Source organism: Rhinopithecus bieti, unplaced genomic scaffold (assembly GCF_001698545.2).
Source record: "Rhinopithecus bieti isolate Rb0 unplaced genomic scaffold, ASM169854v2 scaffold_32008, whole genome shotgun sequence".
Classification (NCBI taxonomy): Eukaryota; Metazoa; Chordata; class Mammalia; order Primates; family Cercopithecidae; genus Rhinopithecus; species Rhinopithecus bieti.
This window is the reverse complement of record NW_016814433.1, coordinates 2,061,284-2,076,414: the sequence shown is the minus strand read 5'-3', so window position 1 is coordinate 2,076,414 and position 15,131 is coordinate 2,061,284. Positions and strand designations below refer to the sequence as shown.

Below are 15,131 nucleotides of genomic sequence, written 5' to 3'. Positions count from 1 at the left end.
GCTACTTCTGAAGACTTGTTTATATCTTTAAAACATCCATATATTACAGGCAAACTAAAGGTTCATGGATTTTAATAGCACTCTATTGTTTAGACACATGCCAGTTTTTTAACCTCATTTATTGCTAACATGAATTCAAAGCGATATACAGTTTATTGATACTAGAACAAATCAGGAAATCAAGACATGATTGCCATCATAAAATCTTAATCTTCAGAGAACAACATTTCCACCAGGTTGGCCTGAAGACACTCAGATTCTACCAGTTTTTGAGGCTGTAAGAGAAGAACAGTCAAATCTTCACTACTCCTATAAAACATTAGGAGTGGAATGGGTTCTGCCTTGAATGACACTAATTTCTGAACACAGAAATTATGCAATTCAGAAACTATCAACTAGTTATAACAAGTTTTATGAAAGAATCAAGATATTTGCTGTAAGATGAATCACTAACATACTTGGCTGAAGAGACTTAAACCCCAAATACCAGGAAGCTCCACAGACTAAAACAGGAAACAGCAAGCCCAGTGCCCTCTTCTTCCCCTCAACTCTTTAATTTAGGATCCCAGGGGCATGACTGAACTAGAAGAGGTGCCCTTACTTTTTAACCAGAATTATGAATTAAATAGAAAACAACTGTTGATGCCAGTATTTTAAGGAATTATGAGTCAACCGACTTGGTGGCTATAGAATTTTAAAGAGTGACTTAACATGAAAAGACCTAATAGCTAGATATTTACATTATTAGTGTATTGGGATTGGCCATAGGAATGGACTTTCAGCAGCACTCTCAACAGCAATGGAATTGAGATGAAATGTCAAGATCTTTTCAAATCTGGATCCACAGCAAGTTAAAAGTTTTGACAGTGAATTACAGGCCCAGCATATTTAAAGATACTTACTGTTCCATACTTAAGTAGTGTAGGCACTGCTGTTACTTTCAAGTTTTTTCTGAAGTCATTATTTGGATCTTTCCAACTGTTCCAAAAGAAAAAGTGATCATGAAAAAAATTTACTTGGTGTATTACAGTGTGCTTAATATTTGACATATTCCTACATTTAATTTTTTAGTAATCACTGTTCTTGCAAACACTTAAAAAACCTTGCGGACTATGGCTTAATCTGTTAATTACCCTGTGCAAAGTTTTAAAGTGTGACTAAGATATAAAAGTAAAGCCAGCTAAGTTCTGGGCTTACACCGGACCAAATTCGTTAAATTACCCTTACTTACTTCAGGTGGGAATTTTAAATTTGTATTTAATAGCTTCTGATTGTTTAACTTGTCAGACATTGCCTTATAACACAGAAACTGGGTGCGTCCCTGAGGCCCTTCCCGCCTCAGTGTGCAATGTGTGCATGTCTGTGCAGTAGATGATACATTGCCACTTACTAAGGCTTTTCTCCTACTTGGCAGTAGATGAACACACATCCTTCACTGATGTGCTTCAGCCCCTCTCGTACGACTGGTTCAGCTTTAAAAAATGTTGAGATAAAATAATCGCACGTCAACTCTAGAATCAGGCACTGATAATCTTTTCCCCTTCCCCCAGTCTTGGTAAGTACTCAGACTTTAACCTGCAGCTAACTGAAGAGGTCAACAGAAGTCAGGTGTTCACTTCTGGTCTTAGAGCCACGTTAAGGGTAAGGACCAAATCCCAGTCCCGATTTGCCCCCGCACCACCGCGCCCATAACAATGGAAAGCACATGTAGTTACTGACCAACTCACGTATGCTGTAAGACTCTAACGGTACTGGGAGAGTGGGAAGTTTTAAGGAACTAGATTCCAAGATCATCCGGGTAAAATGGTAAAAGGAAGAGCGCTCTTGGCAGGACGGGGGTAGGATTTAATAGGAGTTGACATGGGGACAGCTTAGATTGCCCCGCTGATGTCTAGAACCAAAACTCTGCCTCCGCTAAGCCCCCTTTCTGGTCGTAGGTTCGGCCTTCCTGCCATTTCCGTTAGCAGCCCCCGAATCCCGGCCTCACCCTGTACGCAGTCGGGGCACCAGCTTTTCCCTCCGGCGTCCTTTGAACCCGTAAAGTAGGCGAAAATGGTCTTGCCATTGTGCTCTTCCACAGCCCGGTGGAACTCCTCGAAGCCGGACACGCTCACCTCCTCGTAGCGTGCCATTGGCACGACATGCGGCTGCCGCTGGAGGAGTGCACGTCTCGCTGCTGCGGGCAGGTCCTACGTGGGCGGGGCGAGGCTGTTTCCGGATGGGCGAGGGGGCGGAGCTTGCGGAAGCCAGCGCCACTGAAGAGTACGGGAGCCTCTGAGGACCACAATTCATCCGCATGGCTTTATGCTCTAGTTTCTCAGATATTTCTGCGCTCGCTGCACTCCCAAGCCCAGGCCTCTACCCTAATCTAGCCGACCCCATGGACACTGGCTGCAAAACTTAGCGCCTGGCAACACCTGGATCTTTCAGTAGTTCAGCGTCTCAACGGCTCCCAAGCCGCCCTGCGCCTGTTGCTATGGCGACTGGGCGGGCGGCCGGAAGCGCGGCCTAGTTGGGGCCCCCCTTGCCCGCCTCCCGGTAGCAGCGCCTCGCCCCAGGCCAGGTGGGTTCGGGATGGGGCTAAGGGGGATTCTGGGAAGCTGCTTTGAGTTATGGACCTGGGGGAGAAGAGATCTGACTCGGAAAGCCTTTGTTGTTTTGTCCCCCCAATTACCTTTTCTGCCGTCTAGGCTTTAGGGGGGCCTGGGACTGGGGCGGGTTCCCGAGACTGGGCGGGGTGGGATGGGTGAGGGGCTGGGAGGGAGAAAGGCTGCGAGGCCGGAGCTGAGTGTATGAGTGCCTGTGTGGAGCAGCTTAGGGAGCGAGGTGCTAAGACAACCCAGGGCCGCGGTAGGGAGGAAGGGAACTGCCCTGGAGCTATGAGCCGGGCGACTGGCCGTGGGGCCTTGCCCAGGCTGCGCCGGGGCGAGCAGGCGGCTAAGATGCCGGGTCGCTGCGTGGGGCCCTGCAGGTCGGGGCGGGGAGTTCGGCGGCCGTGGGGGAAGAGACGGGGCGCAGGGACGTCCCGAGGCCGTGGAGCAAGGCGCCGGGCAAGGTCCTTGGAGTGGGAGACGCGCTGTGTGAGTGCAGAAAGGCCGCAGGGCTGTCAGCGGCCGTGGGGGACGAGACAAGCGGCGGACACAGCCGACGCCGCCGGGGCGAATGAGGATTTGGGAGCTCCTGGGCCCCCAGGCTCCATCGAGGCTGCAAGGGACCCTGGGGCTGTGTGGGTGAATGGGGCTGTTGGGGAGCCCGAGGTGGTTGGGCCTGCGGGGGCTGTGTGGGTGACCGGGTCTGGGGAGGAGGATGCCGAAGATAGGAGTCCCCGGGGCTGCGAGGGAAAAGGTCGCCCAGGATCTCTGGGCCATGAGAGCATTCTGCACCTGTGGCTGAAGGTGCAGGCTATGAGGGCCGCCTCGGGATGTGGGGAAGGAAGTAGAGTCGAGCTCCATCCCGTGCCTGTAGGAGAGGGGCCTGTCGAAAGGGGTGTTCCTGGCCGAGCTTCCTGGGTAGAGACAAGCCGTGGTGGTCTTACAGGGCCCTGGGTGAAGAGCCAGGCAAGGGGGATCCCTCGGGTCCCCTCAGGGCCTACAGTTCTGGGCTTAGGGGCAGCTTACGAGAGAATCTTAGGCTTCTGTGGACAGGGACATGCCGGGAGGGTGCCTCCTCCTGTGAGTGTGCTTGGGGCTCTGGCGTCAGGTTCTGAGATGGCCCCGCACCTGTGGAGGGGACAAGCTGTGGGGGTTCCTGGGACTGGGGAGGAGATAGGCTATGGGCTTGTCCCAGGCCCTTGTGAAAAAGAACAGGCTGTGGGCGAGCCTGGGACCGTGGGGTGGCCTGGGGCTGTGGGATCGCCCAGAGCCGTGGAGGGAGAGCTCGGCTGCGGGGGTGGTGCAGGGCTGTGGGGGAGAGGCCATTCCCCGCAGATTCCTGGGGCTGTGGCACATGAAGCAGTCTGTGGGGCCACCCCTGGCGTATGGGGGAGGGGACAGGCCGTGGGGGTGTCCGATGCTGTGGAGGAGGAGCCTACTTCTGTGGGTGCCGCGGGTGTGTGTTACAGGAGACAGGCTGTGGAGGAGACAGACTCTGTGGGTAGGCCCGGCCCGTGGGGCACGGGACACTCTGTTGGGGTGCCCTGTGCCTCTGAAGAGGAAACTAGATGTGGGGTGACCCAGGGTTCAGGGAAAGGGGACAGCCTGTGTGGGTGGAGACAGGCTCTGGGGTGATCCAAGGTCACGGGGANTGGAGGAGGAGCCTACTTCTGTGGGTGCCGCGGGTGTGTGTTACAGGAGACAGGCTGTGGAGGAGACAGACTCTGTGGGTAGGCCCGGCCCGTGGGGCACGGGACACTCTGTTGGGGTGCCCTGTGCCTCTGAAGAGGAAACTAGATGTGGGGGTGACCCAGGGTTCAGGGAAAGGGGACAGCCTGTGTGGGTGGAGACAGGCTCTGGGGGTGATCCAAGGTCACGGGGAGCTGCACAGACTGCAGAGCCATCATGTCCTGGGGAGCAGGCAGCAGGTTCTGGAGGTGCCCCAGGCCTGTGGGGGACAGAACAGGCTACAGGGGTACCCAGGGCCTTGGGGAAGGACACGGGCTGTGTGAGTGTCCCAGGGCTGTGGGGAGCGGGACAGGTGGTAGGGCTGCCCCAGGCTGTGGTAGTACCTGGAGCCCTGGGAGAAGAGCTGAGCCCCAGCGGGGCCCTGGGCCTGTGGGACGGACAGCAAGTTCTTGCGGGGCCCCCAGCCGAGGCAGTGCCTGGGCTTGGAGAGGAGACCTGTGGTGGGAATGTCCTGAGCCTGTGGGAAAGGAGGCAGGCTGTGGGGGAGCCAGAGAGTCTGGGGCCTCCAGCTTTAGGGGTCCCTGGGTCTGTGGATCAGGAGGCTGGCTGTGGAGATGTTTCATGTCTGTGTGGGAGGAGGCAGGCTGTGGGGGTGTCTGAGACGGTGGGCATACCCAGGGCAGCAGATGTGCCCCAGCACAGGTGTGCCACAGCAGGGGTCCCCATGGCGATGGGTGTGCCCGGCTCTGGAAAGGTGCCTGCCAGAGTGCCTGCTGCTGTGTGGGCATCTGGCCCTGTGTGTCAAGAAGGCAGCTCTAGAGACATTTTGAACCTGTGGGAAAGGGCTCGGGCTGCCAGAATATCTCTGGCCTCAGGGGGACCTGTGGCTCCGGAGGAGCTGTGGTCTGGCGGGGAGGACTGTGATTCTGGGGCCTTCCCGGGCCCATGGGGAAGGAGACAGACTATTGGGGTTTCTGTGGCACCTGAGGGGCCTGGGCTTGGGGAGGAGACTGACTCTGGGGGTATCCCAAGACCTTGGGGACGGAGACAGAGGGTAAGGACTCCTGTGGCCACCGAAGTGCTTCTGGCCCCCAGGGCGCCTGGTTCTGTGGAACTGGAGCCTGGCTCTGGGGGCTTCTCAGGCTTGTCCGGGAGGCAGCAAACTGCAGGAATGGCTGGCACTGTGGGGCTGTCTGCAGCTAGTGGGGTGCCCGTGGCTCTCAGGGTGCCTCGGCCTGTGCAAGAGGAAACTGGCTCAGAATTGTGGGGCGAAGGAGAGACGGTGGGTGGACCTGCAGATGCCAAGGGTCCCACAAGGATGGAAGTGCCCACCTCGACCAGGATGCCTGGGCCCATGGGAGAGAAGACTGGCTCTGGGGGTGTCTCAGGCTTGTTGGGAGGCAGACAGACTACAGGAGTGTCCATGGCTGTGGGGCTTCCAGGGTCTGTGGGGGAGGGGACCCTCTTTGAGCGTGTCTCTGGCCTGTCTGGAAGAAGTCAGACTGCTGGGAGGCCTGTGTCTGCTAGAGGTTCCATGGCCGTGGGAGTGCCCACAGCTCCCGGGCTCCCTGGGCCGATGGTAGGGGATACCGGCTCTGGGGATGACTGCTCAGGCATATGGGCAAGGAGACTGGCCACTGAGGGGCCCACAGCTGCCAGGGTTCCTGGACCTGTGGAAGGGGAGACAGGCTCTGAAGGTGTCTCAGGCCTGTGGAGAAGGAGAGACAGTGGAACCATTCCCGAGGCCAGGAGGGTGCCTGTGCCTCTGGGGGTGCTTGCAGCTGTAGGAGCTCCCATGGCAGGGCGCACACCTGCTGCGGTGTGGGTGACTGGGTCCTCGGGAGCAGAAGCGGATGTGGGTGTCTCAGGTGTGACCGTGCTGAGGAGACAGTCCACAGGGGGAGTGGGGGCTTCAGAGGGTGAGACAGGTGGTGGGAATATTCTGGGACTGGCCGGGAGCAGCCAGGCTGTGGGGGCATCTCACACCTGTGTGCCCGGGACCAGGTTATGGAGTTGTCCACGGTCTGTGGGGGAAGAGACGGCCTTTGAGAATGCTCTAGACATGTCAGGGACAAGAACAGCTGTGGGGGTACCCCCAGTTTCAAGAGAGGAAATAGGCCTTGGCCATTTCAGAGACCACCTACAGCCAAGTGGGAGGAGGCTGGCTGGAGCAGTGTCTTCAGTCAGAGTGAGAGGGAGCAATTTGGGAGAGAGTTATGTGGGGGAGGCTAGATTGAGGGGGGCGTTCCAGTAGTATGTGTAGGGAAGAAGTTGGGGCTCTGTGGGAGGGAACAGGTTAGGGGGAGGTTTGTCATGGGTTGTGGATAAGCACAGGCTGTAAGGGCATCTCGGCATGGGGGAGAGAGGGTTTTCGTGGAGATGCACCAGGGTATGTAGAGGGACAAATTGGGAAGTTTCCTGGAGCAGAGGGAAAGGACCAGATTGCAAGGAGAGTCCCAGAACTTTGTATAGGGGGACAGTTTAGGGCTGGGTGTCCCTGGACTTCGTGTGTGTGTGTGTGTGTGTGTGTGTGTGTGTGTGTGTGTGTGTAGCATCACTTGAGGCATCCTGGAACTGTGGGAATCACCTAGTTTTTTTCTAGTGGAGAATGGACTGTTTGGCCCTTGGCACCTAGAAGCAGCCAGAGGGAAAGTACTGACCATTCAAAAGTTGCAGATCCCTGGGCCCCATTTCTGCAGACTTCATTCTGCAACTCCAGCCCCGCAACCTGTGCCGGTGTCAAGCCAGTTGGGATTGCCTCGCTCGTTTGCCTCCTCCCATCTGCTTTTTTCACCGTGTGTCTACAGCCTTAGAAATAAGGACTCTTAGAAGCTGTCTTTATATTCCTGAGAAGTATCTGTCTTTAAGCAAATCTAGTCTGCAAATTTTGGATTTATTCAAAAGCTTAAATTAGGGTTTTTTTAAACCTTGAATTTCCCAATTGATTTACTATCAGATTTTTTGAGAGAACAAATTCCCCAGGGATTTATAACTAGTCAGTTCACAGAAAATCAGCTTAACAAACGCTAAATCGTGTACTATGCTCAAAGCACTTTGTGATGGGAAATAGAAGAGCAAGACAAGGCCCTTCCCCTCAAGGCGCCTTGTCTGGCTGGGAAGATGCGACATACACATGTGAAATAGGTAAATAACAGTATGAGACAACACTATACATGATCAGAATGTGAATGGCAGGGATAGTAAAGTCTATAATGAGGCCTTCAGAGTAGGGCAAGGCAATGATAAGGGTATAGCCCTTGACAGCTTACCGAGTGCTTTCATATCTGTTATCTTGTATACATATATGTAGGGTGGGGGAAAGATGGGGAGAAGTGAAGATTGAGAGACATGATTCAGCTCTCCAAATGGCAGATCCTGGCTTGAATCAAGGAATTCTGATGCTACAGGTTTACTTAGAGTCGTTGAGCGTTGTGTGCCTTCGGGCCACCCAGTAGAGTGAAGCATACTGCTTTCTGACTAGTATTAAGACTTGTTAATGTAGACTGCGTGTCCAGAAACCACCCGGCTGGAACGTGCTGGTTTACCATGGCAAAGCTCTGTTTTGGGAATAACGTCTTGCTGGAGACCTTTGAGATTTGAAATTTGGCATGGAAAGGGATCAAGAGATTATTATTAAAATAGTAAGTGTTCCGCTATTTTTTTTTTTTGAAATTGGGGACTTCCAAAGTGTGGTTGCTTTTATAAATGGAAGAAGCTATCATTTACCTGTCTTTAAGCAATCACTCTCACTATGAGGTTGCTATTGGCTACTTCTAGTATATTGCTACAGGCACATGGCACTGTGTTTTATCTATTCTCTTCCCTTGTTTGAACGCTGTTGGTCTGAAGTGGCTTTGCTTTGTTTTAGGAATGGTTTTAGGGAAGACTGTTGCCTGATGACAAGGCTGTCACTATTGTTGTGTACTACCTGACATGATGGGACCAGGCCAGCCAGCCTCCACCTGTGTTCATCTAGCACCTAGGACCCAACTTGATGGGAGGAGCGATCCCACAGTTCTTCAGACCCAGGTAGTTCTGGTTTTGCCTGATTTTTATTATTAAATATTTCAAACATAAAGAAAATTTGAGAGAAAAGGGCAATGTAACACTTTTGAAATCACCTCCTGGATTCAGCAATTGCTGACAATTTTTTCTATCAGTTTTCTACCTACTCAACCATCTGTCTCTAAAATTTTTGCAGAATCACCCCAAAGTAAGTTGCAGTCATGACACTTCTAAATATTTGAGAATACTTCTTCTAAAAATGAACTCTCCTACTTATTCATAATACTATTCTTAAACCTTAGAAAATGGACCCAAAAAATTCCCTGTTATCCAATAATCAGCCTTTATTCAGCTCTACTCAGTTGTCTCAAAAATGTCTTTTCCCGTAGCATTATATTATGAAAATCTTAAAAAATACAGCAATGTTGAATGTTACAATGAACACTTAGATTCCATTATATTTCACTCGTTTGTTTCATTGCATATCTGTCACTCAGTCATCCCTCTGGAGATCCATCCGTCAATCCATCTTATTTTTTGACACATTTCAAAGTCAATTGCAGACATGAGTACCCGAACTACTTCCGCATGCATGTTGTACATTAGAATTCACTCTGTTTAGGGCCGGGTGCAGTGGCTCACACCTGTAATCCCAGCACTCTTGGAGGTCGAGACAGGCGGATCACCTGCGGTCAGGAGTTCGAGACTAGCCTAACGTAGTGAAACCCCTGTCTCTCCTAAAAATACAAAAAGATGTGGTGGTGCACACCTATAATCGCAGCTACTCAGGAGGCTGGGGCAGGAGAATCGCTTGAACGTGGGAGGCGGAGGTTGCAGTGAGCCGAGATTGTGCCAGTGCACTCTACCCTGGGTGACAGAGCAAGACTCCATCTCAAAAAAGAAGAAAAGAATTCACCTCATTTACTGATTTTTTTCTTTCAATATACATATTACATTAGATATGGTGAAAGATGTACACATTACAATGTGTACATCTTTTCACATTTGCCGAGTTATGACAAATGCATACATATGTGTAACCCATACCTCTATCAAGATTCAGATCATTTCTGTTATCCTAAAAAGTTCTCTAAATGCCCCTTCCTAGTCAATCCCCACTCCTCCCCTCTAGAGGCAGCCACTATTCTTATTTTTTCCGTCACAGATTGGTTTTCCCTGATCTAGAACCTTATATAAGTGGGATTTTATTTTTTTTTTTGGTGTTAAGACTAATTCACTAGCTGTAAAGTTTTTGAGATCCATCCGTGTTATTGCATGTATCAGTAGTTTATTCCTTTTTAATCCTTTTTTCTCATTCCATAGTATGAGTATACCACAGTTTGTTTATCCATTCTCCAATTAATGGATACCTGGGCTGCTTCCAGTTTGGGATTATTATAAATAAAGCTGCTATGAACATTCTTATACAGATCTTTTTATGAATATGTTTTCATTTCTTTTGGGTAAATACCTAACAGTGAAATTGCTGAGTCATGGAGTAGGTGTATATTTAGTTTTATAACAAACCACTGGACCTTTTTACAAAGTGGTGGTACTGTTTTACGTTCCTGCTGACAATGTATGAGAGCTCCAGTTGCTCCACATCTTTGTCAACACTTGTTGTTGTCTTTTTAGCCATTCTGGTGGGTGTTTAATAATATGTTATCGTGGTGTACAAAGAAATTAAAAAAATTTTTTTGACATAATTTTTTGACATAAATTTCAGAATGAAATTTAAATTATGAAAAGTTGCAAGAATAGTCCACAGAATTCCTGGATACTCTTCTCCCAGATTCCTCCAATGCTAACATTTTGCTACATATTCCCTCCTTCTCTCTCTGACTATCCCTGTACACACATATGTTGTTTTCTAAACCACTTAAGAGTAAATTGCGGCCGGGCGCGGTGGAGCCTGTAAACCATCACTTTTGGAGGCCGAGACGGCGGACACGAGTCAGGTAGATCGAACCACCTGGCTAACATGGTGAAACCCGTCTCTATAAAATACAAAAAACTAGCGGGCGATAGGTGGCGGGCGCCTGTATCCCAGATACTCAGGAGCTGAGGCAGGAGAATTGGAGCGTGAACCCGGGAGGAGGAGCTTGCATAGCCGAGATTGCGCCACTCACGCCAGGTCTGGCGACAGAGCGAACCGCCTACAAAAAAAAAAAAAAAAAGGAGTAAATTGCAGCGCATGGTGCCCTTTTACCTCTAAGTATTTTTTTCCTAAAAATAAAGAATTCTATTTTATAACCATAGTACAATTATCAGAATCGGGAAATTAACATTAAGTGAATACTATCATGTAATCTACAGACCTTACTGAGATTTTGTTAGTTGTCCCAATAGTGTCCTTTATAGCAAATGAAAATCCAAGATCATAACATGCTTTGCATTGTCATGCCTCTGTAGTCTCCTTTAGTCTGATTCCTGGGTCTGTTTTTATGTTTTGTGACATTGATTTTTTTAAGAATATAGGCTAGTTATTTGTGGATTTTCTCTCAATTTAGATTTGCCTGATGTCTTCTCACAATTACGTTCAGGTCATGCACTTTTGGCAGGAGAACCACTGAATGATACTGAGTGCTTCTCAGTGCACCCTATCAGGAAGGACATGCTGCCAGTTTAGTCCCAGCACTAGCGGTGTTGACTTCCATCATTTGATTAAGGTGGTATCTGCCTAGTTTTTTTATTGTAAAGTTACTCCTTTGCTTTTTGTAATTATTTGTCTTGGAGACTATGTTAATGTCTTTTTAACACTTCAAACTTTCACCAACTCCTTTTAGTATTTTTGCCTGAATCAGTTTTTTATTATGATGGTCGGCAAATGGGGATTTCTAATTTTACCCTCCTTCTACATTTACTTGTTGCCTTACTACTATAAGGAAGAACTTTCCCTTCTTTTCCTGGTACTTATTTATTTATTTCAGCACAGACTCAGTATTATTTTTTATTCCCATTATTTATTTTGTTGTGCAGATATTTATTTTGATGTTCAAATGGTCTTTGATGTAGCCAGTGAGAGCCACTTCGAGTTGGCCCTAGTGTCTCTTTGACATGATCTCATCAGTCCTTGACCACTTTATGGTGTCAAAAGACACTCCAAGGCTGGGTGTGGTGGCTCATGCCTGTAATCCCAACACTTTGGGAGGCCAAGGCAGGAGGATCATCTGAGGTCAGGAGTTCAAGACCAGCCTGGCCACTGTGGTGAAACCCCATCTCTACTAAAAAATACAAAAAAATTAGCCAAGCATGGTGGTGCACACCTATAATCTCAGCTACTTGGGAGGCTGAGGCAGGAGAATCACTTGAACCCAGGAGGCAGAGGTTGCAGTGAGCCAAGATTGCACCACTGCACTCCAGCCTGGGTGACTCTGTCTCATAAATAAATAAATAAATAAATAAAAGATATTCCAGGCCTAGCTTGTCTTTTCCTTGTCCTGGCCCTGGAATTAACCATTTATCCAAGGAGACTTTGATTCTTCAGTGGAGAATGAAATTTAAAAAATCACTATCTGGGGCTGGATGTGCTCCTTGATACTGTTTTGTCACTGTTTCTAGGCCCTCTCAGAGGACAGAGCTAGGAAATAGATGTATACTTGTGTGCATATACATACATGTACACACATTCGTAAATGCACATCCATACTCACATACCTGTATGTACACTTTCTCATCTGCTTCCTCTCTCTCTCCCTCTTTCTTTCTTTCTTTTTCTTTCTTTCTTTTTCTTTCTTTCTTTCTTTCTTTCTTTCTTTCGCTTCCCTTCTTCCTTCTGTTTCTGTCTATGTATCTTTCTGTGTCTGTCTGCCTAGATGTCTGTATTAAAACTCACAAGTTCACACAAGTACCTCCAATTCAAATCCAACACTACGTATTTCCAACTCCCATGTCCATGAGCATGAAAGCTGGCTCTCATTATCCACAATATATTCACTTTTTTGCTCAATTCTAGAATGTACAAAAAGTCGTTTCTGAATTGTAATCTGTGTCTCTGCTCAAAACGAAGCCTGCAAAATTAGAATTCAGTATTTGTTTGGAGTACATTTGTCTAAATTTAGCCTGACGGCATATAGTCCCAATACTGTGTTCAAAAGTTACTGGGGTTAATGTTTTTCATGTTCACTTTTTAGCGTGGTTATGTTATTTATCTGAGATTCAGTTTGGTTCATTGGTTTCTGCTGGTATTTATTTGAGGGTTTTTCACTATCCTTAATGGATTTTTTTTTTCCTTCCTTTCCTTCTTCCTCCCTGCATTCATTCATTTCTTTCTTCCTGTCTCTCGTGTATATGTGAAACATTAACATGGTTCCAAATATACGAAACAATATATTCAGAAAAGTTATCTGCTACCCCATTCCCTCTGTCCTTTCTATCCTATTTCTACCGGTTACCTGTAGATAACTAGTCTCATTAGTCTCTGATTTTTGTTTTCTGTTTCTTTTTGCACAAGCCATTCAGACGCATATATATTTTCTTGTGTCTTTTTTTTTATATGAAGGGTAGTATATTATGTTTTTTTTTTTTTAGAGACGGAGTCATGCTTTGTCGCCCAAACTGGAGTGCAGTGGCCCGATCTCGGCTCACTGCAAGCTCCGCCTTTTGGGTTTACGCCATTCTCCTGCCTCAGCCTCTGAGTAGCTGGGACTACAGGCGCCCACCACCTCGCCCGGCTAGTTTTTTGTATTTTTTAGTAGAGACGGGGTTTCACCGTGTTAGCCAGAATGGTCTCAATCTCCTGACCTCGTGATCCGCCCGTCTCGGCCTCCCAAAGTGCTGGGATTACAGGCTTGAGCCACCGCGCCCGGCCTGTATATTATAAATATACTTTTTGCACTTAGTGCTTTCTGCTAAACAATATATTGCAATCTCGCCACATTAATTCATAGAAGTGTCATGGAGATCGTCCTCGTTTTTTTTTTGCATCTTCGTTTTACTGCATTTTGTGGATAGACTATTGTTTATTTAGCCACTGTCCTCCATGGGGACTCAGATTGATTCTAGTAATTTACAATTACAAACAATAGGGCACAGAGTAACCCTATACATGTGTATTGTTGGTGGTGTATCTGCAGGGTAAATTCCTAGAAGTGAGACTCCTGGGTCAAAAGGTAAATGTGACACTTGTCCTCCAAGTTGCCTGCTTGGGTCTCTTTCAAGTGCCTTTTCTTTCTTTCCTGCTCTAAAGCTTTTTCATTTAAAAAAAAAGTGATGAATGCGTGTGTTTTTGTTAGCGATTGCCAAATTCCCCTCCATAAAAATTATGCCAATTTGCATGACCACCAGCACCTCTTCTGTGAGGGTGCCTGCTTCCCACTGCCTCACCAACAGCGTGTATTACTAAACTTTTAAATTTTTGCTAATCGATTGGGTAAGAGATGGTATTTCCATGTATTTTTAATTTGTCTTATGAGATTGAACATCTTTATACGTACCTAAGGACCTTTTTTTTGGTAAATTACTCATATGTTTTTCCCTGTTTTTATTGAATTTTGATCTTTTTATACTTCAATAATTATAATTATTATTATTATTTAGACAGTCTTCTCTGTCACCCAGGCTTGAGTGCAGTGGCTCGATCTCGGCTCACTGCAGCCTCCACCTCCCAGACTCAAGCAATTCTTGTGTCTTAGCCTCCTGAGTAGCTGAGATGACAGGCGTGCGCCATCACGCCTAGCTAATTTTTGTATTTTTTTTAGTAGAGATGGGGTTTTGCCATGTTGGCCAAGCTGGTCTCAAACTCCTGACCTCAAATGACAAACACTGCTCATCAGTCTATGTACTTTTCAGATGGTAACTACTTGTTTTCTCTTTAGTGAGCTTTTTAACTACTTTTAAAAAATCTGAAATACTTTCCTGAAGTTTTGTCACAATGGATTATTTTTAAGTGACCCTTGATGGCTGTGATTATATAAACACACTGATTGTGAGAGCTGAGGAGGTCATCTCCAAGGTCAAGGCATCACAGGACTGGGTTCATTGAATTTGTAGGCATGGATTCTCCTCAGGCTATTGACCTGTCTTTGACAGGCTCATTCTGGAAGGCCTAAGGAGGGTATATATTTAAAGCCATAAAATCGTTTCTTTCCTTTAAACTGATAATCCCAGAACAGATAATTTATCCTAACGAAGTAATTTTAAAAGGTTAAAAAACTAAATGGATGGAGATATTAATTGAGGTAATATTTATATTAGTGGAAAAACTGGAGCAATCTAAACGTTTAATAATAACATTATAGTTAAGCATGAAAAGACCATTCATTGGTTTTAGAAAATGCAACAATGACAAATAAAAACTGTAGGGATATGGAAACATGCTTGTGTTTAAGTGCAAAATGAAGCAAAACTTGTATTTATTATGAGGAAAACTGACAAAAACTTGAGGCTGTGTAAGAAAGCATAAGGAGACTGTTTCAAGTGAGGTACACTTAGGGGCAGGGTAAAAGATGGATCCAGCCACCAAATGAAGTCTCAGGAAGACTTACGAAGAAGCATTATCAGATGGCTTGGGTCTATCCATGGAACACATTTTAAGAAAGCTCCAATGGGTTATATTGGTCACTTGCTGGGGCCTGACATTTTGAAATAGGACAGAAGTCCATAACTGGGAAATTGAAGGACTTAGTGGTTGCTGCTTGAAACTTTCTGGGTTGACTTTTAGAAGTGGGTCCCAGTATGACATTAGTAAACAGAAGGATAATAGTATGGGACTGGATGATTGTAGGACAGAACCAGGGGTATGTGATGAACCCAAGGGTGTAGGAGAGTGGCTGTGTCTATCAGTAAAATAGAAAAATGCCTCTTAGCACTAATGAGCTGGTGGCGAAATTTTAGAAATTTGATTAT

The 15,131-nt window shown here is 47.2% G+C and overlaps 2 protein-coding genes across 10 annotated transcripts in view; one reads left to right on the top strand and one right to left on the bottom strand.

Moving 5' to 3' along the window:
• Window positions 1–100: 100 nt before the first annotated feature.
• Window positions 101–2,443, bottom strand: TXNDC17 (thioredoxin domain containing 17). The gene is made up of 4 exons (XM_017850532.1): window positions 1,988–2,443; window positions 1,391–1,472; window positions 903–978; window positions 101–275 (listed from the first exon to the last, which is right to left on the bottom strand). Exons 1-4 carry the CDS (start codon window positions 2,130–2,132, stop codon window positions 207–209), a joined length of 372 nt encoding a protein of 123 aa, XP_017706021.1. The 5' UTR covers window positions 2,133–2,443; the 3' UTR covers window positions 101–206.
• KIAA0753 (KIAA0753 ortholog) overlaps window positions 2,291–15,131 on the top strand; it is a 66,038-nt gene continuing 53,197 nt past the window's right edge. Inside the window, exons 1-2 of one of the 9 annotated variants that reach the window (XM_017850521.1) lie at window positions 2,291–2,563; window positions 8,149–8,309. In XM_017850521.1, the coding sequence (XP_017706010.1) occupies window positions 8,214–8,309 (96 nt within the window). In that variant the 5' untranslated portion in view covers window positions 2,291–2,563; window positions 8,149–8,213. The other 8 variants (XM_017850527.1, XM_017850524.1, XM_017850522.1 and 5 more) reach the window with 8 other exon arrangements.